Raw genomic sequence first — 24,326 nt, 5'->3', positions numbered from 1 at the left:
TTGATATGGCTGATTAAAACAAGGGCTGTCTTGGCATACTGTTACACTATCGCATATTGAGTTATTCAAAAGCATGTTCTTGTACTTGAAAAGAGATGAGTATCTGTCTTTTTATTGAATAAACTCATAAAAGGATCTGGGAACAGAAAAGGGGAGGGATACTGCGTCAGCATGTGGGCTGCAAATGGAACAAAAGTTACTTCAAATGTGGATGGGAGCTTAAGAAGAAAAAAATATTAAACATGCTGTGGTTCTTTGACCAATTGCCCTTCTCATCCTTAATTTAAATAGTTTTTACTGAATTAAAATATTTGTAAAAATGAAAAAGGTTACAGCATTTTTAGGAAGCAGACACTAAGTCTTGTGGGAGCAAAACTTCCCTGTCTGGCCCTGCAGAGGGAGGAGCAGTGCTTCTGCAGCAGAGTCAGTTGAGCTCCATGATGGAGAATTCATCTTGTCTGAGGAAGATGAGCACGTATATCAGTTCTGGTGTGTTTTCCAAGGGGTCAGAGTCACTATTTGGCCTGTAGCAGCCAATGCTCTAACTTAGATATGGTAGCACTGGGAAGATGTGTGGTTGTGCAACTAAACACAGAGGAGCTGCCCAGAGGTGAGCGTGTGAGATCAGGGGCCCTTGAGTGTGCGCTTCACTTGAAGCTGGAAGAGTACTTGTTGCGAAGTTAAGGGACTATGTCAAGGACTGAAGTATTTGTATCCTCTTGAAGTTGGATTTTAGACACATAGCTCTTCCTCTTGAGTGATGCATGAAGAGTGATAATATCGCTGTCCCCTGACACAAAATGTTGAAGTCAGTAAATCCTAAGAGATGGGCTTAATCTCACCAAAATGAAGCAATCCAACATTTCTGCAGCTGGTGTATGCTACAAGTCTAGTGTCCCTCTCTAGTCAGGAGAGTTCAGCATTTTCACAGGGTGGTTGGCTCTGTCCTGGGAGATGTTTTTCTCAGATGAGTGGGATAAATGACATATTGGAGGCTCCTGTTGGAGTCTGGCTGACTAACTTAGATCAGATGCTTAACTTTAAAACAGGAGCCACCCTAGAGATATTTTACTCCTATCTCACAAATTTTTACTGTAGGTTTCCAGACTGCCACTGCACATCTCTGTAGGTGCCAGGTTGCACAGATACACTTAGCATTGACAGTGATGGATGTCCCTGTAATAATCTTTGAAAGCTCTTTGTATTGCATTTACAAACATGTGTTTTCCTTAAGTAGGATTTTGTTTAGGTATCCTTTTGACCTTCCTGCTAATAGCGATTAACCTCTGAATTTGTCTCCTTGATGTAAACACAACCTTATCTTTTTTATTGATACCAAGGAAATTCAGATGTGTGGAAACCAAGCTTTCCAGTTTAGAGGTGCTCCTTTGTAACCTAATCATAAGGCATGTACCTTGCCCATTACTGCCAGGGCAGATGCACAGTTGTGACTAAAATTCCATCCTCTCAGCAGGGCTGTAATTGGCAATCTGTTGAGTGGGGTTGTGAGGGAAGTGCTCTTTAAGTGACTTTAAACTCCTTGAAAGGGACTGGATAAACAAAGTCGGCTTTGCTGGCAGTGTTCTGATTTCACCACTAAATTTTAATTTATAGAATAATGCCTCTGTCCATTCATCTGTCTGTCTCTCCCCTACCCCTCGCCCTTCCTTTGCCCTGTTGCTTTTTTGCCTTGAAAACTCCAGGATTTTATAATAAAGCCTTTGACAGCTAACATATTTTTCCAGGGGTAGCTTGAGTGCAAAATCTACCTCATCTGGCAATACTTTATAAAGTTAAACCAGGGAAGGAACATTCTGCAAACATTTAAACACATGTTGGGCCAATCATGAGCGTGAAGTTACACTTGGTACATTTAGGAGTGAGCTCTTGAGTCTTTGTAGTGTGAAATGCAGTTGTCTGTGTGACTGTTTATGTGCTGAAAGAGTTGTCCTTGGTCAGCATAGCCATAGAGAAAAGTCTGCCCTTTTGCAAAATGCAATTAGAGGTGAACAGACTGTTAGCTAACATGTTTGTAGAAATAGTTTACTGAAGATCTTCTCTGGAGGATGAATAAACATTAGGATCAAAATTGGATACCATTGGAACACGATGGCATTAACCTAAATGGATAACTGAAGGAAAGTGTGTGCTGAAGTGCTCTGCTGAGTTGGGGCCAGGATGCTTATTAGGAGTGCTGTACCCTTTGCATTAGCAAGACACAAAATATGGATCTCCCAAGTAAGATGCACTTCTTTTTCTCCTAGGTTGCATTTTTGGTACTCTGCAGAAAAAGCAGAGAAATTCTCCGTCATGTGTCTGTGAGTCCACAGTGGCTTGAGCTGGGGTGCTTGTTTAATCAGGAGACTGGTTCAGCTCTACCTTCAAACCCCAAAGGCAACAGCAGATAATCTGACAGACTGTAACAGCAGTGGCATAGTATTCCAGGGTACTCACTGCACTGGCCAAATACATGTTCAGTCTCACATTTTGTAACAGACTTCATGCAACAAAGCATAAACACACTTGGTATTTCACACACACGTAGGTCTGTCTCTAGTGTGGGGAGCTGAGTCGGTCAAGTCACCAGCCATATCATCAGCAAAGCCAGCTGCACTGTCAGAAATCTGCCTGTGTGGCAGCTGCTAAGGTGTGTGGACATGAGCCATTGCTGAGGAGCTGCATCCCTGCAGCAGCACTGGCTCAGACAAATGTTTTCCACCATCAGCTGCATGTGGACCTCAGGGTGGGGCAGCAGCCAGGTGCCAGGGTGGCAAAACAGTCACCTATCTCAGGCTGTGACCTGAGTTCAGAGCAATCCCAGCCTGTCTCAGCCTTCACTATCTCCTGATTTTCAGACATAATCAAAACAAACTTTGGTGCCTAATGACCCCACCCCTTCTGTGTGCAAAACACCTGAAAAAGCCACAAGTCCCTTCAAACATCACGTGCATGACTGGGCTTTATTCAAGAATGCTGGATGTTGGAAAGCTGAAATGACTCCTTTTTTTTTTGGCCAAGAGAAAGTACTTCAGCAGTGATACTGCTTAACCACATGTCTAATTGATTTCCTCTAATTATGTAGACTTTTGACTTTTGAGTGCTTTATTCTCATTGTTTTCAGTTGATAACATCCAAGAACATCAAGTAATATTTCAGTTGTCTGGAGATACTTATGAAACAAGAATAAACAAACTTAACTCCTTAGTTACTATACGCCAGGTTTATGAATTTCCTGTCATTCAGGGTGATCACCTAAACAGCACTTCATCGGACATGACATCAACTCAAATGTGTGAGACGACAGGCAGGTCCAGTTTAAATGTCAGACCGATTGCCAGCAGTGATGAAATTTATTTCTATCTTCCCATTTACACAGTCCTACCATAGCAATATAAATATTTGCTTCTCTGAAGTTCCTCGACAGTGTAAATCATAATTTAAATAAAGGGAAGTTAGCTCTTGTATTCTTTGCTGAAACAAAGACAATTAGTGTAACATATTATTGTGGCCAAATTAGCAGCTGTCATTTTTCCTTCCTTTTAAAGAGCAAACCATCATAATCTGCATATCCTCAGTCTTGCTCGATGAGAAACAATCTCACCAAGGATAATAGTTCCCATTCTGATTAATCTTCTCACTGGGGAGTAAATTATAGCATGCCATCTGATTTAAAGAGATTATTGCAGGATCTTAACTATATTCCTTTAATTTAAAATGAAATGCAACTTGGCTGAATAAGGCCATAATTCAGGAAAACAATTTAACACAAGCTTAGCATTAAAACACATACTTTATATATATTGATATCTTCAATTATAATTAAGCAAATGCAGAAATTCATGTGCATACATATAAGTGGTTTTCTCATTGGCCCTGGGATATTTTCATGTCTGCTATGTGCTCTGTTAAGAACAGTAACAAAATACTACTACTACTAAAAAACTAACTAAACAAAAATTGTGCCAAGGGGCTGTAAAACAGTCAAAAACACAAAAGCTGAATCAGGCTGAATTTCTAAGGTAAAAGACAGTTTTCAGTACTTGCATGACTTTTTGAAGAATAATTCAAGGTTTATTACACAAGTGAGGTAATTGGGTCATACATGAATTTTCTGAATGAAAAGGTTATTCTAGTCTGCATCTCCAAAATTAAAAACAAACTCGCTTGTTCTTTTGATTTGGCTGACCTTTAATAAAAGAGCATTTTGTAGCAGTGGAAAGGTACTTCTGTCTGCGGCTGTTAGGAGAGTAATAAAAATACCACTGAATGGAAAGACACCAGATGGAAGGAATGTCAACATACTGGAACTAATTTAGGAGATTGCTCTGATAGAGAGCAAAGGCATGAGGAGAATTCAAATGGTTCCAGTGCAAAGAGATTGGCCGCCCCTCTTAAACTAACAAACTAAAATCCTTACCCCAGGGTTACATGTAAACGAAATGGAATCAGCCCACAAGGAGGTAGTCCTTTGAGGCAGGGGGAAAGAATCCACCCCCCTCAGCACTCACTCTGACTTCAGTGTTCTATGAGCTTGGAGGAAGGGCAAAAGCCTTCTGCATTTTTTTGATTTTGGTAGTAAGTCAGTGCAGAGTGAACTGTCCTTATAGAGAGGTGTACAGTGTACCATCAGATATTTCTGTCTGATGTTTCCAAAACCATGCCCATCTGGGCTTTCAACAATTTTAGGGTGAATCACATCTCAGCAGTGAAGAAATGTAGTGAGTATGTTCATTTGGTGTCAGACTTGAGTTTCAGAAGAGGTGACTTTGGTATAGCTAGATCTAGGGAAGAATTTGGCAGTAGGGTTGAAAAGAAGAGTGCTGATGAGCAAGAGGTCAACCAGCGCTATTTGGAAAATAGAAGGCTGTAGATAGAAGCCTCTAAATAAAAATAAGTGGAGAGATTATATGCAGGAACTATTACTATAGTAGAACAACCTGCAAAAGAGGGACAGATTGTTCACATTACAAAATGTACTTTGTCTCAGATATACCTTTGATAGTGAGAAGTGAAATTCTTTCCCAATTTCACATTTATGTTCTTCAAGGAACTTTGAAGTCGGCAGATTTGGTTTCAATTATGAGCCTGGAGATACAGACTTTTTCGCTGTCACTTTTAAAAAAGAAACAAACACATGAGCATTAAGGGCGGGGTTTAAAGAAAAGTAAGAAATTTTTGACCACTGTATCTTAAGCACCCTTTGCTGCTTAGGTTCCCAAGGCTTTTGGGGTGACCAGACCAAAGCCAAGCAAGCTTGTAGCCCCCAGGGAAATGCTGTTTGTCCACGTTGCTGTGGCCAGTGTCCTAGTCCTTTGCTCATCTCCTGGGGATACAGTCATGTTGTTCCTCACACCTTGAGGTTCATGCTGTTCCTGCTCCTGATTCCTGATGTGCTCTCACACTGTTGTCTCTGTTTCCTCCCCTGTGGCCACTCTAAGTGCAGTCATCTCCACAGTCAGTCCTTCAACTGGCAGGCTCTGTCTGCTAAGGAGTAGTAGTGATCTGCAAGCACTACTCTGTAGCAGCCCTTGACCACTTTGGCTGAGGCAGTGCAGCAGCCCTCCCACCACATCAAGGTCTTGCTGCAGCTCTGAGTAACTCAGCTTGCAGAGTGGTGAAAATAAAACAATGGCTCAGAAAGGAATGGTACACAGCCAGTAGCAAGCATTTCTCCTGCTGCTGTGCCCTCTAAGAGGTGAAACTCATGCCTTGTATCTAAGCAACCCCCCTGTCTTGATTCTTAATTGACAGGCCATCTCCCCTGCTATCCATGTCTGACAGTTCTCCACTTATCTAATTTGGCCAGCCATTTACAGAGTATTGATGGTTTAAAAAAAGCTAAAGCAGCCCCACCTTATTCATACATGGCTTCCTTCCCTTGACCTTGCTCGGGGCTGAGGAGCAGGCTTGTATGACATGGCTGTCCCAAAAGTAGGAAGCTTTGGGAGGCTCCTGGGGTTCAGCATCCTGCCAAAGCCATGCTTCTCTGCTGGCAGTAGGTGCAGCCAGGGTTCAGGCACACTTCTAGGTGGGAGTGAGTTTCAGAATGAATATGCAGTAGGATGGCAGGTAATAAATCATCTGCAGTAAAAACAAAGAGTGAACCAAGCAGTCCCAGAAGCTATATGGAGGCAACCCGTCCATCATCAGCCCACAGGTTACAGCCCAGGTGCTAACAGGGCAGTATATTTATTACCCCATTATTCTTTGCAGTAAGTCAATCCAGCCTTTAATTAATGCCCTCCTGTCTTCCCCCAGCATTGGCCACAAGGCTTTCTTGAGCATGTGTTTATAAAACTACATGCTGTGCTCAGAAGGGAAATTCAGAAGTGCCTGTGAAAACCTGCCTGAAGTGAAGAAATGAAGAAGTGAAACCTGCCTGACATCCTAAATACTACTGTGAAAATTCATGGTGTACTTGGCTGATGGTGTGAGACTTGCCAGAATGCCACCTTGTCATTTGCCTGATAGCCTTGACCACTGAATTCCTCTTTAAGGCTGTGTGTGTGCATAGACATAAATCCCACTGCCTTTCAGCCTCCTCTTCTTCAGCTGCAGCTCTCATTTTAGACTTTTTTGTCTGCTATTCAGTTCCCTCTCTGCAGGAAGGAGCTGTGTGTCCACTCCTGACGTTCAATTGATATGGTGGAGGTGCTCTGACGTGAAATGATGTAGTTGTTAAAAAATACCTCCCTATTCACCTCTGCTCCTGGGTGGAGAAACAAATTGCTGTTTAATTCTGTAATTGTTCAGCTGTGGTGATGCTGAGGAGGCCTCTGTAATGTCACCTAAGTTCAAGGATAGCTTCCATCTCAAAATTCTCCCTCATGAAGAAGAATGTGCCAGTAAACTGAAAGCCAAATACGAGTTCCTGGAACGATATTGTTCTCATTGTTTCTAGTGTGGCCTTGTGACAAAAATTTGAAATTTGGAACAGGGGTTTACTCAGCTTGGTGGTAGTATCTCAGTTTCCTAGAGGGTGTAAGAGAAAATTTGAAATGGAAAGTATCTTTGAATGCACATTCCTCCAAATCAAATGCTTTCCACCTCATTTCTGTAGAAATATTAGAAAATATATCTGGATGAGGACTTGAATTAATATGGTGAATTTGAGTCTAAAAAAATTAGATTTTTGAATTTAAAACTTCAGAACATCAAGGATGATTTGAGAAAACTCTTTGGACTGTGTAATGAAGACAAAACTTTAATAAAAACACAGCCTGGAAGAATGCTCTATCATGGCAGGGCTGCTATTGCTGTTACTGTCATCAGCAGCACCAAACACCTGGTGGGGCATCAGCCTTTGGGGGAGTGGAGCAAGAAGAGCCAAGAACAAATATGCCTCTGAGCTGAGGGTAGTCCTCAGTTGGAAATGCTTGGGATGTGCATTCCCATGAAAGTGCACTGAGATGGTTTGTGCCATGTGGCAACTTCACCTGTATGTGTGTGATACAGTAACCCCAAGCTCATGGAATCAGCTGGGGTTCTGGGGGAATTTTGTTGTTGTTGTTGTTATTATGTGATTTATATGTTTATTTTTACATCAGATCTCTTATATAAGAGCATTTTCAGTGATTTGTCTCAGCTTACTAAAACTATTTCTTTTTGCCTTTTTGAAGAAGCCTGTACCTAACAAGCCTTTCCGAGCTTAGAGAAGCGAATGTATGCATTACTGTTTTATTGGTAACACATCACAGCACTTCCCTGTGTGACACAGGGCATGTTCAGTTTTTCCCAGACAGTATCAGTCTGTCATTCTTGGAGAGGATACTGTATGTATAATCCATCCAGAGACAGCTTTTCCAGTTTCCGAAGTTTATTGCTAATGAGGATGCACATAGGATGTAATCGCTGGCAGGAGCCTCTGCTTCGGGGTACAGTGAGGCCAGCAGACAAGTAAGCAGCCAATTTTATCTGTCTGTTTGCTCTCCCTTTTATCAGAGCTGTTTGGCTGGGGTTCAGGGGTGTTAGAGGGAACTGCAGAGGCTTTGGCTCGTAGATTTGAGTGACAAGGTGTGAGAGGACATGAGACAAAGCCTAAGAGAAGCAAATATCTGTGTGTTAAGAGAGGCAGCTTTGTATTTCACTGCAAAAGCTGAAGCTTACTTCTGTTTTTTTTTTTTAATCACCGAAGACTACTGGCTGAGCTTTGATAAAGAGATATAGGAAGGCATCATTACAGTAGGGCTGGTCAAAACTAGCATATATTTGTAATAAACCCTTTAACCTCATGAATTCGTATATGCCTTGTTGCCAATATGACCAGTGCTTAAAGATAGAAAATAGATAAAAAGATTAAAATGATAAAAATGAAAAAGGTAGAATATCTTCTAGATGAAAAGGAAAGAAAAAGAAAAGAAAAATCACCATGTTTTCATATAGCAGTGGTTATTTGTGGCAGGTGCAGGAAGTTTCCAGTGGGTTGCAGTGGATTTTTGCTGACAAAAGAGAAGAACTATTTAGCAGCCAGCAATTCCAGGCTATTAACAGCCTGCTTTACTAGATTGAATATTAGTATCTGTCACTCACAGTGAAGTCCTTGACAGCATGTGACACAGTGTACTCTCAGCCCCAAAGAAGGGTCGGGCTGTGGCAGATATGAGATGGATTTTCCTTGCTCTGCTTAGGCTGCCGTTGTGCATTGCTGCTGGCTCTGTGTAAGCAAGGGAGGATTACAGCATGCAATCTGTGATATGTGGTAGGGACAGGAGATAAAGAAGCTTGAGGAAGAGTTGGTTGCATGAGGTGGGGTACAGAGCCACACTGACAAGAGCTGTAGAGCTCTGGAGGCACTGCAGCCGCAGCAGTCTCGGGTGTCCATGCCTGCCATGCTGTCACACAGAGTTGGGATGGAGGAGGACATGTCTATCAGTTCCCTTATTGGATTTTGCTGGTAGGTGAAAGCCAACCAACAGTCATTGTAAGCCAAATGGCAGTCCTGTATCAGTCACTGAAGACAAGAATTTATTTTGCCTTCTATGAACCCTTTCCAAATGATATGAGGGCTCCTCTTTGCTTCTGTCCTCTGGCCTCAAGTAGGCTACTTGTACAAGGAATTCCATCCTGGAGCAGGAGCTGGTATTCATGTGTTACTCGCACAAGTGTCCACCTCATCTCACTAGGATAGACTTTGCCACCTTGTGACCCCATATTACTTGAGACAAAGAGGTTCATGTAGCCATATGAAAGAGAGGATAACCTCAGCTTCCTTCTCTTGGTCTGAGATGTTGTAATCTTCCTCTGGTAAAAAATAGCTTTGGAACTTGCTTTTTGCAGTGGGATTGTTAGTACATCTTTCCAGCCCACACTGGTGGTCTAGGATGTGATCAGACATCCTTGAGTCTTCTTCACTTTTTAAAGTGTCACTTTCAGATGTATGGAATCAGCTGTGGTATTTTTTCTTTTCTTCTGTGCAGTGTTTGAAAATAAAGATAAGATTGTGATCATCATGGAGTATGCAAGTAAAGGAGAGTTGTATGATTACATCAGTGAGAGGCGGCGATTAAGCGAAAGAGAGACAAGACACTTCTTCCGACAAATAGTCTCTGCTGTGCATTACTGCCACAAGGTGAGCAAAGGATTTCATAGTAAAGAATGCTGTTTCAAGGCTGATTACTGACATATATTTCAAAGCATGTCTGAGGTAACGCCATTCATTATTATCAGAGCACATGATTTTATCAGTATAACAGGAGATCTTCATTAAAAGTGCTACACTGAACTAATGCCTTTTTTTAAAGACTAATGGTGCTTTCCTGTGTTATGGCAGATGCCAGACGCACCCTTACTTTAGATTTACCTTGTGTTTTTGCCTTTAAATAATTCTCCTGACATTAAAATCTCAAAAATTAAAACATCAGCTGGAGAAGGCATCCCATACATGCTGTCCTGCACAGTATTAGTATTAATGCATTCAAATAAATGTTAGTTTGCAATTTGAATATGCTAGTAAACAACTTTAGAACAGGAGATATAATACATGAAAGAAAAAGCCAAGAGATAGCTATGAGGTTCATGTATGAGCTTTACTACATACTCATTCTGGATAGCTAAAAGTAGCTTTACCAGATGTAGCGGGAAAGATACCATTTGCTAACGACCTTATCCATCATGGTACCCACTTGGAATGACAAGTCAAGCAATTAAACCTAAGGTAGCTGACTGGCTGTCATCATAGACCTTTATCCCTGTTTATAGAGCATATCCCTGTTTATAGAACTGCGTAGAGCCAAAACTTGTCTGAAGCTAAAGGCAATGAGCAGCTAAGATAATTTTAATTTGAATTCTTAAAAGAAGTCTCTACTTGAATTCTGATAAAAAGGGGGTTTCTCAAAGTCCTCACTGCATAGTGCTGAAAAGCTGCAATGCCATTCCTGATGCAGTTAATTTTCCCAAGTTTCTGTAAAGAGGGCTCTGACCTGGACCCAGTCTGTTTGCTTCCATCCCTAACATTTACAATCCTTTGGGATTTTAACTCCCCCGATCCACATGGCTGCTCATTGGAGGAATAAGCGCTTTTGTAGGGGCTAACGTCATTGACAGATATTGGTTTCTGGTGCCTGGGAAGAATATCCTGCTTTCCCGCAGTGGGGGTAGGATCCAGGATGAAATTAAGTTCCGAAAAGACACCCCCAGCCCTCTGCCCCCCTACTCCCATGCTGTTTTAGAGTCTTTGTGGGAGGACAGATTCCAGTCATTCTTCCCTTAACCACACACCAAGTGACTAATACAGTGCCTGCCACTAGTCACTGGGCCATGAGTGTTATGACAGTGACATCAGCCCTGAAATGTAGATGCAAAGACCACCCTGCTAGCTCACCTTTAATTTTCCCAATATTTCTCATGCTCTTCCCTGTTTTTTCCTTCCTTGTTTCAGAATGGTGTTGTCCACAGGGACCTAAAATTGGAAAACATTCTTCTTGATGACAATTTTAATATTAAGGTAGGATTCTTTTTCTCAGCTTCTCAGAATGGATTTGCATGTTTTATAACGTTTTTACCCAAGGTATTAGAAGAGCCATTGTTATGGTAACAGCTACTAAGCAACAGCATCTGGCAAGAGGCTCAGAGGTTTGGATGTTGGGGGAAGACACCACTGATTCCCAGTTATACACACTAAATGAAGCTTCGCATACTTTGGAGGAGAAAGCCCTGTCCTGCCATGCAAAGGTGATGATTCCCAATGCAGTATCTGCCCACTGGTAGAAAAGAGCAGAGCATTTTGTGCAATCAGGCTTATTGTACAAATTATATTATTGCTGGCTGCTTCTGGGGCTAGGAAAAAACTGTTCTGGTCTACAGGGTTCAAGTGCCTCCTACAGAACAGTCTGAATGTTCTTTTGATCATGGCTGGAAAATAAGCAAATAGAGTTTCAAAATAAACCTAGTAAAGCACATGTGCTTCATTAGGAAATGGCCTTGGAACTTCAGACACAAACGTATACTTTGGATAGTGATGTCAGTGATGTCATTTCCATGCCATTTCACTCCAGTGAAAGCATGGGAATGACCTTTTTTCCTGTCTTTTTCTTCTATTGTTTATAGATATAGCACAAAGTTAATTAATGCAGAGATTTAATTTCCAGAGTAATTTCCTATATACATCCTATCTATATTCCTCTATAAAATAAGTGTAATTTCCAGGTGGCTGAACCTGTTTCACTTTCAGCTTTGTTCCTCCTTGGGTAGCTGGGTGTAACAGTGACTGGATGTGCTCATCCGCAGGCAAACAAGCAGAGGGAGGAACACCAAAGAGTTTCTGCTGACACTTGAGCATCCTTATTTAATTAAAAAAGTAATCAAGGAGCTACTTGCATAGCCCGTTATCTAAATAGCCTGGATCTTCCTTTTGTCTCCCCTGAAAGCCCTGGGGCTGCAGGCACTGCCTTCTGTGCTTCACACTGGAGAGATTGTCTTCGTTTGGAGCTGATGCGCAATGGAAATGGAAAGTAACGTGGTAGCTGCCATCTGTGTAATGCTGATGACAGAAGCTAACTTGGATCAACTAGTGGATTAAAGGCACATAAATATGTGGTTTCCAAAAATAGTCTTTTACAGAAGGCCCATCCAATGCAATATTTGGATGTTTTGCTGTTAGCATCCAGCGTTGGAGCAGGCCTCCCCTCTCCTGTTCCTACAGGGACGCTGTCTGCAGCAGCCAGAGCCGTTCTCAGCAGCACTGAAAACAAAAAGTAGCCTTTCTAGGACATTGTATACAAGTCAGGCTTCCGCAGGCAGGATGACCTTTCTTTCCACATTACACGCCAAACTATCTTCCCAGCTAATCAGAGAATTCTTGAGAGAAAAGAGGAATTTGTGGAATTTGCTAGCTGTGGAGGGCTGGATCTCTGCACTGTGGTCCTCATCTGCAAAACCAATCAGTTCCTCAAGCCTCTGGGGAGCTGAGCTTTGTCAGACGGCTCCACTCCTGCCTCTGTCTTCTTTATGGGAGTCTTTCTCCTGCAGGTAGAGCGGAAGGATGGGGCAGGGACAGGTAGCTTTGTTTGGTCCACCCTTGGAGCTGAGCCAGGAGCTTTAGAACCGCAGATGCATTTCAGCTGCCATAGCGAGTGGCACTGCTGTGAAGAAATTCAGGTAGCTCTACCTCCTTATATACCTTCCAGTCATTTGGGCGTCTTTTTCTTGAGGGTTTCCCTTTCCTGACTTGTGCTGTGTTTAAGCTGCTGTAGGTATTTTTCATATTTCCAAGCTTTCCTCAGCTACATCTTTTCAATGTAAAGGCCTCTGAGCAGGCAAGGCTGCCATGGCATGGGCAAGTGGCTTGTTTGCTGTCCCCTAGGCACTACTGCAAAGGGTCTCATGAAACTGAAAAACATTCTGAACTCAGGAAGGTAGTGATATTTCATACATCTTACAGTCAACAGTGTTTGAATTTGAATTGCTTCAAGAGGTGTCTTGTGGTATGGCTTTCCTTTATCTCTGTGCTCTCTGTGACAAAGACAGCTTTGAACACTTGATGTTAAGCCTACAGCCACCATTTCCCTGATGCTGAAGCTTTGAATATGTTGCTGTGGTTTCTGTGTTACTTGCACAGAATTTTACTTCCCACTTTTTCTTTGTTTCACTAAACAGTAACTGGTGGCAAGGAAACACATATGGAACTGTAAATTATTTATTAGGAGTAAATTTATCAGGTCCTCACTCTGAGAGTATTTACATGTGGTTTGTTCAGGCAGAAAAAAATGAAGTTTGGGGTTTGGTATCGACCAAAGGCTTCAAATACTCAGGGGAAGGCATCTTCTAGAAATGGATTGATAGTCTTAACTGTACTTTCCTAGTATTTACATTTCATTCAGTGGATTACAAACACAAAATTGGCAGTTTGATTTTAAGAATGAGAAAATTAAAGGAATTTCTTTGTTTCTTGGGTGCAATGTGCAATTAAATATGTGTTTCTGATGAAGCCAGCAATCTATGCATTATGATTTACAAAAACATGTCATAATAATGTGAAGAAAAAATAAGATGATGTAAAAATGGATCCCTGTATAGCAGCTTAAACAATACTTTTAAAACAGGAAATAAAGAGGACAAGTAATCCATTAGAAATTATTATTTGACCTAAAAGGGCCCCAGGCCATCTTACTTGTTACTACACTAACTTGGAAACCATTCTTAAGCTTTAGATAATTAAATGAAGGTCATTAAGGAGTGTATGGAGACATAAGAAGGGTGGGTTTTTTTGTTTTTAAGAGTTGTGATGGTGAGTAAAAATCTCTGGAAGCACAGTCATGTGTTAGAATATAGCAACAAGGAAACACCAGAATCTGGAAGCAACAAAAAATTACACATTTTGAAGAGTTCTGCCTATCCACAGGCCAGAGGTGGAGTGCAATGAGAGGAAAAAGGTGATCCAGTCTGTGGTGTATTATTAGGTTTTTCATGGACTTGTTGTATGCAGTACTATTTTCTGTAGACTTCTACTGAAAACCACTAAATGCAGCAGACATAAATGAATCAAATGAGCTTTAAACACTTGTGAGACTGAACATCCTTGTTCACAGTAGGGATGAAAATGGTTCCTGGGCTGGGAATTGTAGCTAAAAGAGATGTCTAGCAGAGGTTGACGTAAACGCTATGATCAACCCCAAAGTGATAGAAGAGTAGAACAATGCAAGTATAACAGTAACATAATCCTGCTAACTGCACATTCTCTCAGGCTGGTAAGAGGACACCAATCAGACTAACCACTAAAAACCCACGAGGGTTTCATATATACAGACTAAGTATATGGAATTGGGATTTACTTTGCTGGAAGGCTCACCAACTGCATGTACTTTTCATTTGCTTTAAGAGACCTAATTATTTCTCTATCTGCAGTGCAGAGAGACAGATTCTTAAGCGGGATAAAACTGACAATATCCATGAGTGTGAACTCTGTGGAATTTATATTCCACACTTCAACAATAACTTACATCTGGTTTATCATAGCTAACAGTAAATATGGAACATACATTCCTGAAGCAAGGGGAATAAAAGTCCACTTTTCTGCTCCTCCCAATTTAGGAAGTTTTTTTGACTTGATGCCTTAGTTCCATTTAAGTGCCAAGGACATGAAGTAATGTTGGCTTCTATTAAACTTGTTTTGGGGGGCATGACACTTTTAATGGGAAAAGCTGATAAACATCAGTCTGTGAGCATGGGAGTGGACTGTAACATAAATACTCTTTTCCTGAATGGTCAAAATGAAAACATGAATGCCCAAGTCTGAGAGTTTCTTAGAGTGAACAATGGTATGTGTATTCCTATATATATATATATATATATATATATATATATACTTATGCACATCCACAGGCATTTTATACATTCCATGGTGTTAAGGGAATGTATTTTCATAAGGAATCACACTGTGCAGTGTTTGTCCTTGTCTTAGTTGCATCCTGAACTAAAATAAAAATCAATGTCTAGCACGAATTTTTAACACTGAAATGATCCCATTCTTTCCCTGATTGACAGGGCACACTTCATAAGGCTTAAAACCAACTTCCTGCAAGCCAGGCAGAGTGACTTGATAAGAAGGTGGAATTTAAGGCAATTAAGTGTAATCTGAGCCATGAGAATATGTTTGCAGACTGCAATTCTACACCAGCTGTTTTCAATGACATTCCAACCATACAATGAAGGTTTTACAAACCGCATTTATGTAAGGGTTGAATTTTCGGCTGTGGGTTGATAATACACTGTCTGAGGGACTGAGTGAATTCAGTCTATGAATGAAGATGGTGAGATGAATTAAAATTAATGAACAGAAATCAGCTGTTCTTTGAGCAGAATGAATACAGATTGTCAGTGAAACACCTGCACAAGCAGAACATCAAAATGGGGAAGAGTGAAGCATGGAATCTCATATCTGACTTGTGACATTAAAAATTGTGTAAAAAGGATATATTAAAAAATTCTGCATTTCTAACATGAAAGTATCTATCAACTATATTTATATCTGTTTAGAAAGCATATACGTGTTCCTGTTTTGGTCTCAACTGTGTCATTTTTCAGTGTAGCTGTACCAGTTGAGGTAGTAGAGACAAAGACTACCTCTTCCAAGAGTTCACTGAACATTGTAATTCAACAGGTATTAGAGGCATTGATGATACACATTTTAGAAAGCCAATAGTGAATGATGGTGCTGGCAAATCCTTTTCTTTCCCACTCACTTTGTGTTTTCTTGAATTTTCTCTTGTGAAAATTCCTGGGATTTAATTTCTTTCATGTAGAAAAGACATGAATAAGGTGAAGAAAACCCAGAGAAAACTCCTGTCTTTTATATCTACAATACCTTTTTTATGCCTGTGCTTTATGTCTTTTATGTAGGCATTATGTTGATTGTAGGCAGTAATACAAGTATCTCTGGGAAGCAGAAACATTTGGGTTTTAAACAAGATGAAAATGAGATGTGTTGCCTTGTGCTAGAGAAACAAAGAAAATGCAGAGGCTGTGGGAGTATTTAGTGTTGCTGTCCTCAGCTTTTGTTTTGTAAGAACAAGAACAGAGAATTGAAGTAAACAAAATATTTGGACCTGATCCTGCAATTCCTACATGGGCAAAATTCCCAACAGTCCCAAGGGAAGTTTTGTTTGAGTTGGGAAAGCCGGATTTGGGCCCATTGTTTCTAGTTAGGAACCAGACTTGTGTTTATTATCTTGTGATAGACATCTCATGGGTTTAACAGCTCAGATTCCTCAGCCCAAAGTCCCTGAATCTGGAGGAGTGAGTGACTGCCTCACTTTGCCCCTCATTCAGGCGTAGCTACATTCCAGCTGATTTAAAAAATCACTTTCTTCAGTAATGGTTAGCTTCCTGCTACACTCCTGCCTCCCTCCTCCTGTTGATTTTAAAGGTTATGGCTTTTGGCTTGCATGTGTGTGATAAGAAGGGTGGTACTTTCTGCTTGCTTTCCTCTGGTACTGATGACTATACAAGATGAAGAGCAGTCAGTGGACAGCAGGCTTCCCAGTATGAGATTGTCTTCGCAAGCATATGCAATTCATCCAGGATAAAATTACCAGCTCATGGTTGTGCAGTTGGTGGCTTGTCTGTGAATGGACCCAAAGCATCCTTGTTCCTAATCAGGACTTAACCTGGGAACCCTTCTTCTCTGGGGGATCTTTAGAGAGAAAAGTAAAATCCACATCGAGTTCCTTGCCCCGTGGTAGAGACAAATATAGCTGAGTCTTTCCAGATAAAGGATTTTTTGTTACTTTAAGAAATCATTAATATTACAAATGCCTTGTGCAATTCTATTTGCAGATTGCTGATTTTGGACTCTCCAACCTTTATCATAAAGACAAGTTTCTGCAAACCTTTTGTGGAAGCCCACTGTATGCTTCCCCTGAAATAGTTAATGGACGGCCTTACAGAGGCCCAGAGGTAAGAAGGGTCAGTTTTTCTGTGGTGGTATGGGGATGTGTTTGATGATAATGTTCTTGAGGGGTAGTCTTAATGCAAATCTTACTCTGCATGTGAGTTCACTTGGGTTTGTCCTGTGTTTGAAGTGCTTAAGCTGCTTCACTTCTGTTTACATTGACTGTGGGTAGCTAGTGAGATGTTAGATACCCGTTTGCCCAGCAGTAGGTGCAGCTAGACATGATGCTGCTCTTCTGGTGCTAATGGCATGGAGAAAGGCAGGGATCAACTTTCCTGGGCTTCACACACATTGTGTCTGTATTTCAGGTTGACAGCTGGGCCCTTGGTGTATTGCTTTACACTCTGGTTTATGGAACGATGCCCTTTGATGGCTTTGATCATAAAAATCTCATCAGGCAGATCAGCAGTGGAGAATATCGTGAGCCAACACAGACCTCAGGTATGAAAAAGGAGGGAGAGCCATGTACTGAGCTGACAGCAGTTCAGAATGGAGCCTTTTGTTCAGCCTCTTCCAGCATGTTACAGTGTCATATTAGAATGATGCGCATCAAAAAAAAAATCTCATTCTCCTACTGAGCTCATCTGCTATAAATTTCCATCTAGGTACAGCACTTTCCAAAAGCCCTTTTGAAATTAAAGTTTTGTAGCAGACAGATTTTGTTGCCTTGTGGAGATGTAATGGGCTCTTTTAAGCAGATCTGTGGCAGTGGAAGGTCTGTTAGCTATTGCAAGTGGAATTGTTCAGACAGGCTACACAGACTGCTACAACATACTGGTACAGATCTCTACATAGTGGGCTATCACAAGCAGAGAGAAGGTGAATGGTCAGAGCAACACAGTCTCTTATTAAAGAAGGCAGGCCAAAATCTGGATTAATGCCACTGTGTTCACATTGGCTTCTAGGATAGCACATTAAGCAGTCACCTGACAGAAAAGTAGCAGCTAAGTCTGACTCATTGATTATAATGACTCCTTCCAGCCTTAAACATCTAGGCAAATACTATATTTAAATGAATATTTATCTTGTGTCAGTTGCTTGCCATTCCATTCAGTTTTCTGTCTTATCTCTCTTTGTATGAAAATAAACCTTTACCATATACAGAAGACTACATTGTTTATGGAAAAAGTAATAAAAAAAGTAAATACAGAAGCGATAATGTGTAGATCATTTAAAATATCCCAATTCTGTTTTATTTTCCTCTAAGTTTTGTCATTAGAGTCAATAGATTGGTGACTTCATTCAGTAATACAGCACTCTTCACTGTCTAATTCCAGTACAAACATGAATTTATTGGATAGCCCAGTGTACACTTTCCAGAGTGAATCATATTCTTCTGATAAAAAGTAGTGCTCAGAGGCATTTTCCATCATTGACTGATGGTCAAAGCCTTGCTCCCTTTCACTTTCTCTGTAGTATGGAGCATTATTTTTGCTCATTTGATTGTCTTTACACTTTCAGTTTAAGCTGACAAACCTAAGAATGTCCATATTCTAAAAATGTTATGTGCCATTCTTCATCCATAGATGCTCGTGGTCTTATCAGGTGGATGCTGATGGTGAACCCTGAACGCCGAGCTACAATTGAAGACATTGCCAACCACTGGTGGGTTAACTGGGGCTACAAAAGCAGTGTCTGTGACTGTGATGCCATGAGGGAATCCGAGTCCCCACTGCTGGCAAGGTTCATTGATTGGCATCACCGTTCTACTGGCCTCCAACCAGAAACTGATACCAAAATCAAGTGCCTTTCTAAGCCCAAAGGTCCTGAAGTCACACTAGAGAGACAAAGGTCTCTGAAAAAATCAAAAAAGGAAAATGACATTTCACAGTCCATCCAGGAAGGAGGAGCTGAAAATGCAACCAGACTGACCTCCAAGAGACCCAAAGGCATCCTGAAGAAAAGGAGCAACAGTGAACATCGCTCTCACAGTGCAGGTTTCATTGAAGGAGTTGTCAGCCCAGTGTTACCCTCTGCTTTTAAGCTGGAGCAAGAGTTGTGCAGGACTGGTGTGGCCATTAAAGGTGTTGTGGAGGGAGAGGTAGCTGGTAAATATGGCACTAAGCAGTCTTCACTAATGCCAAAAAAAGGAATCTTAAAGAAGACTCAGCAGAGGGAGTCTGGCTATTACTCCTCTCCAGAAAGAAGCGAATCTTCTGAACTCTTGGACAATACTGATGAGACAGTAAACGGTGACACTTCTCCAGGGGTTGCAGAGCCATCCAGAAATGGGTCTTACAGCCATTCCTGCAGGCGTAAGGGCATCTTGAAACATAACAGCAAGTATTCTAGCAACAACACTGAACCTGCTTTGATTAGCCCTGACACACCAACGCTGGAGGCCATGGAAGAAATGGTCTTGCCTGGGGACGCATTACCTCGAAGTTACAGTCGCCCTTCCAGCGTAATTAGTGATGATAGTATTTTGTCCAGTGACTCATTTGATTTGCTGGATTTGCAAGAGAACAGGCCAAACAGGCAGAGAATACGGAGCTGTGTCTCTGCTGAAAATTTCCTCCAGATCCAAGACTTTGAAGGACTTCAGAACCGCCCACGGCCACAGTATCTAAAGCGATACCGCAACCGTCTGGGGGACAGCAGTTTTTCTCTTCTCACAGACATGGATGATGTGACTCAGGTCTACAAGAAAGCCCTAGAGATCTGCAACAAGCTCAACTAGCAGAGGGAAGATGGAAAAGGGAGGGAAGGGAGTTATTCTGTGTACCTTTATGATGGAGTAAGCCAGGTCACTGATTTGCTGACAATGGTAGGGTTTGATTCAGAGGAGCTGACTGTACCTATTTAGCTGAACTCCGAGTAAAGTTGCCCCAAAGCCATCTCACACTTCTCTAATTTTGTGCCCTCAAAATATTACCTACCTGACCAGAGAAAAGCCTTTGGTCTTTGTATCTGTGATGAAAGCACATCAGGAGCTAGCAGACAAGCATCAAGATTTGATGGCTCAAAGTCAAAGCTAGTCAGAATTAAAACTGGAAGTGAGTGACACATGATTTGAGAAGTTTGTAATTAATATTCGGTAAGCTTTATTAAGAGATGAACTGAATTATTCAAGTCAGATTTGGATGCCTTTTAGAACAAGAGGCTTTATTTCCCTCTGAAGTTATTTGTCTGGGTACAGTGATTGCACAGTGGGAATATTTGGCTTGCATTATGCATGACACCTGGCTAGGTGGTCACCATGGTCCCTTCCACTAGAGTGACCTGAGAGGTTCTGAACATCTTCTAAGATAATCTGAGAGACTTGCCCCAGAAAAACCTCATGAGGTGTTTGTGGACAAGCAATGGAACAGGCATTCATATCTGAACCTCCCATAGTGTCCATAGCCATTGCTCTTCAGTGAGTAGAAAGTTCTAAAGTTGTTTCCAACTACCAGCAAAAGCAGAACCACAGAAATGATAATGGCAACTGGAAGGAATGCGTGTTACCAGCAGCTAAGTGAATTTCTAAGGCATTTCAACCCATATGTTCAATCTGTGACTCTTTCAAAATGGCCAGCCAAATGAGTGCCCAGACAAAGATGGATCTGACAAAGATTCTCAAGGGTTAACTGACCCTCCAGTCTAGAGTTCAGTCACTGTCAGCAAATGGTGCCACCTTGCTGCTAGCTTGTAGTATTAGGGGGTGACAGTAGTTTGCAATCAGAATGTTAGGTAAGGAAAAGGTTGTGGAATGTAGGAAATGGATAGAGGTCAGAAAGTTAGTGGGAAGATGCCTTTCTGCAAATGAAAATGTTTCTAGGTTGGTGGTAATGGAGCAGAAAGAATTGAGTGATGAAATGATAATGGTAGATTTAATAACAGTTAGTTAGCATAAAGCTGTGGGCCTGCCTCTATTTAGTGTAGCTGGTACTGAGTGTGCAATGATACCAGTTTGAAAAAAAAAAGGATATGTGTTTGTGTTCACAGACATATCCAGCTATCCAGACCGAAGGCTTCAACTCCCATAAAGGTACCACATGGGTCTACTGGATTACCTGAATGTAAGCCTATTTCAGAAAGGCACTGTGTGTTTGACAGGCCTGGGCAAACTGGAATCTTCAGGCCCATTTCAGTCTCATTTCCATGAGCACATAGCCCCTGGCTTTCTTGGAGGTGCACTGGTGTGATTCGATCACACGTTTCAGCCAATGATGTCAAAATGATCCACAGCTGCAAAACTTGTATCCACACTTATACCCAGAGCAGAGGGGCATGGGGAAAGTTCTGGTCTCATTCCTGACTTGTAACTGGAACTGAAAGCAGAGTTTGACCCACTGTGTCCCAAATCTTAGAGATGGTGCAGAAACCAAATATATTTCCCCTGGGGATTCCTTGGGAATCGGGGATAAGTCCATAAATCGCTGGCATCTGGGACAGGGAGCTATTTCACTTGCATATTCCTCTTACTCAGTGTGTCATGGTACTTAAGTCTGCTGGTTCCTCCTAAAAATCAAGTGGGCTACCTAGCACAACAATGAACCAGCTTGAGTTTCCTAAATCAGTTAATCTGCCTCTGTGGAGAACCTTTACTTTTTACTTACTCACTTACACTGGACCAAATTTGACTCTGAAATAAACAGCGTCAATACCATGAAATCTCTGAGAGACATACTCTCAGGTGGTCAAGTAAAATCTGGCTCACTGTTGTTTGCTCAGGAAGGGCAACTGCAGGTCACTTCTCTACAGATGTGTACCTCTCTGTATGATATTCAGACATCTCACCTTGTCTCACAAGCCCTGCATGTGCTCTGTTACCCCATCCCAGACCAGCACCCCCTTTTGCAGTGTGTTGAATTAACAGGTTTGCTGTGGTGCATTTTAAAACAGCTCAACAGCAGTCTCCATTGCCTTTCTGAAACAAGGGTGGATGTGCCTTGCAGCCACAGCTTTTGACTCCTGCCCTGGGGTGTAAGAGCTGCATCCTCAGCTAGTGTGAGTCAGTGTTGTCCTGTTGAGGCTGGAGCATCACACCTTCCCTGCACATCTGGCACTAAACCTTGAGTGGATTTATAGAGGTTTCAGGACGAAGGGAAGGGAGCTCAGCCGGCCATGGCAGGGAAGTGAGGAGCACTCTGAAGGCTCCTATCTCCGAGGCTTTTGCCCAGGCCTGCTTCCTTGTGTACAAATGTGAATGAGTGAGTGACTGCTTGCTGCCAAACTGGAAATGTTATGTAGGGATTTACTGGCATGTTACTGGCATGTTACATGTTTACTGGCATGTTATCATTCCTAGAAGAGAAGAAAAAAAAAAACTTGACTGCACATTGTTACTATTAGTGTTGTGATTCTTATTTAATTTTTTTTGTAATACAAAGTCAACTTTTTTATTTGAATTTGTCTTTTTTTTTATTTATTGGTCTGAAAGCCATTTCAAAGTTATAATAATATATTTGGTGTAATTTAATTGGTGCAACATTATTTTACAGCTCCGGCCAAAATTGTTTGGTGTAATTTTTTGGTTTTTTTTGGTTTTTTCTCCCAATCCTTGGTTGGTTTGAGCTCTACAAGGCACACAGGGAAAAACGCTGGATAATCACCCGAAGTGTTTGTATTTTTAATCTGATACTGTTTTTTATTAAATAAAATGAAATTAATGTAACTGTGAAGAGTCTCTCTCCCCCTTTTCTTTTTCACTGTACATCAACATGAGCCAATGCCAAATGGTAATGAACTTGTCATGCAGAAATACAGCAGCATCTCAGCACTTTGTACCAAGTTATGCAAACCTCCTTGGCTCATTTGTGCATTTGAATATAACGTGGGTGGCCACAGAGATTCCCTTGCTGTGAAACATTTGACACTGCAAAGCACACAGAGCCTTCAGCTCTAGAAAAGTTCGGTGGAGAACAGCTGGCTGGGGGTTTTCTGTTGAAGGTAAATGAGGTTTGTGGGCCAGGTGTGCTGTAGGTGAGACAAAGCTGGCTGAGCAGACACAGCACAACTCATTTGTAGCTCAGAGACAGATGGTCATGGTCCATTCTCCTCCACATCTGGGAAAGGGATAGTTTATTGACAATGTTTTTGTTTGTAAAATTTAGAGGGTTTGAGCAGTAATTTGATCAAAAAAAATGATGGCCATGCACTGCTGTCGAGTTTGTGTTGATTTTGGTCAGATGGCTTTGAACAGACAGAGAAATTGGTGAGGGGGAAAAAGGGGAGTCAGTTTTCATTTTTTTTGGAATCCCCATGATCACCAGAAGGCTTTAGATTGCTTTTCTTGGAAAACAGGTGGGCATCATAAGAGAAGCTTGGTGTTAGGTATGCTGTGTGTGCTGGGGACTTGTTAAAATAAAGAAAATGGTTGGCAATGTCTTTGTATTGGTTCTGAGTAAGACACAATTAAGCTTCACCCTTGATGCAGCCAGCCAAGATACTGTGGCATATATTCTGCTTTTTTAAATTACAGGCAGTTTGTATTAGGATCTGAGGTTTGGATATTATAAAAAAAAAAAAAAAAAAAAGGCTGTAATTGTTCTAATTTATTTTCTCTCTCTTGAGCTTTTCTAAAACAAGAAGCCATGGCTGTAGCTGCTAAGATTATGACCACTTGAAACCCAGTGGGAATAAAGGGAAGAAACCAATAATGCAGAAGGGTAAGCAGGCATTAATACATTACAAAAGGAATGATTATCTGCTGTGTGCTAATTGAGTCAGGAATTATGAGGTGTATAGTCAAAGCCAGCAGGCCCGTTCTTGCACCTGAGGTGAATAAGGTCTAATTGTGCTGCTGGTGGAAAATATACTGCAAGTCTCTTCTGTAATAGCAATTATGAAACAACTTTTTTTTTTTTTTTTTTTTTTTTTTTAACACACTAGTTAAAAAGTGAAGCTGAGGGCAAACTATTTGTTTTATTTTCAAAATAATGACTTTTAGAAAGTTATGGATGGCTGGGCATGCTGCACATTTGTGGCAAGCTCTGAGGAGTAATTATGTACATGTTTGTACAGCTCTGATAGTGCACAGCTCTGGGGTGGGAGCTCATAGTCTTAATTTTCCTATTTATTACAGAAGGTAAGTGCAGAGCAATATGCCTTAGCTGAAGCCGCATAGTAAATCTGTTGACAGACCTGGTCTTCTTTTATGTTTACTGCATAGGCATTCTAGTGGTTCTCAGAAATAGTTACGTTTTTATGGTTTGGGCAAGACAGGAGCAAGGAAGCAAGAGAAGAGCATTTTTAGTTACTGCAGACAAATGAATTTGCAGATAAATTTGTTATTGACTGCAAAGTGTGTGCAGTAAAACTTTGCAACAGCAGAGCCTCAGTTACAGCTACAGGGTAAGTAGTAACCAGCCTAATGAAGGGAGATGTCTGATACTTATGTAAATTTGGTATATATAAGAGGCTTATCAGTTTGATTCAACATTTATCTCAGTGATTCACGGCTCATTTTAATGAGCTGCTTCTGGAGACAAATCTGCAGGAATGCTTTTGTTGAGCC

The 24,326-nt window shown here is 41.3% G+C and overlaps 1 protein-coding gene across 1 annotated transcript in view; it reads left to right on the top strand.

Annotated features, from left to right (window-relative positions):
• LOC131593134 (NUAK family SNF1-like kinase 1) overlaps positions 1-20,837 on the top strand; it is a 45,058-nt gene extending 24,221 nt beyond the window's left edge. The window contains exons 3-7 of the mRNA XM_058865391.1: positions 9,417-9,568; positions 10,877-10,942; positions 16,771-16,890; positions 17,194-17,326; positions 18,412-20,837. Coding sequence (XP_058721374.1) covers positions 9,417-9,568; positions 10,877-10,942; positions 16,771-16,890; positions 17,194-17,326; positions 18,412-19,565 — 1,625 coding nt within the window. The 3' untranslated portion in view covers positions 19,566-20,837. The remainder of the gene's footprint in view (positions 1-9,416; positions 9,569-10,876; positions 10,943-16,770; positions 16,891-17,193; positions 17,327-18,411) is intronic.
• The last annotated feature ends 3,489 nt before the right edge of the window (positions 20,838-24,326 follow it).

The sequence above is a fragment of the Poecile atricapillus genome, chromosome Z, assembly GCF_030490865.1.
Source record: "Poecile atricapillus isolate bPoeAtr1 chromosome Z, bPoeAtr1.hap1, whole genome shotgun sequence".
In the NCBI taxonomy this organism is placed as follows: Eukaryota; Metazoa; Chordata; class Aves; order Passeriformes; family Paridae; genus Poecile; species Poecile atricapillus.
The sequence above is the reverse complement of the archived record's forward strand: the minus strand, read 5'-3'. Positions and strand labels throughout refer to the sequence as shown.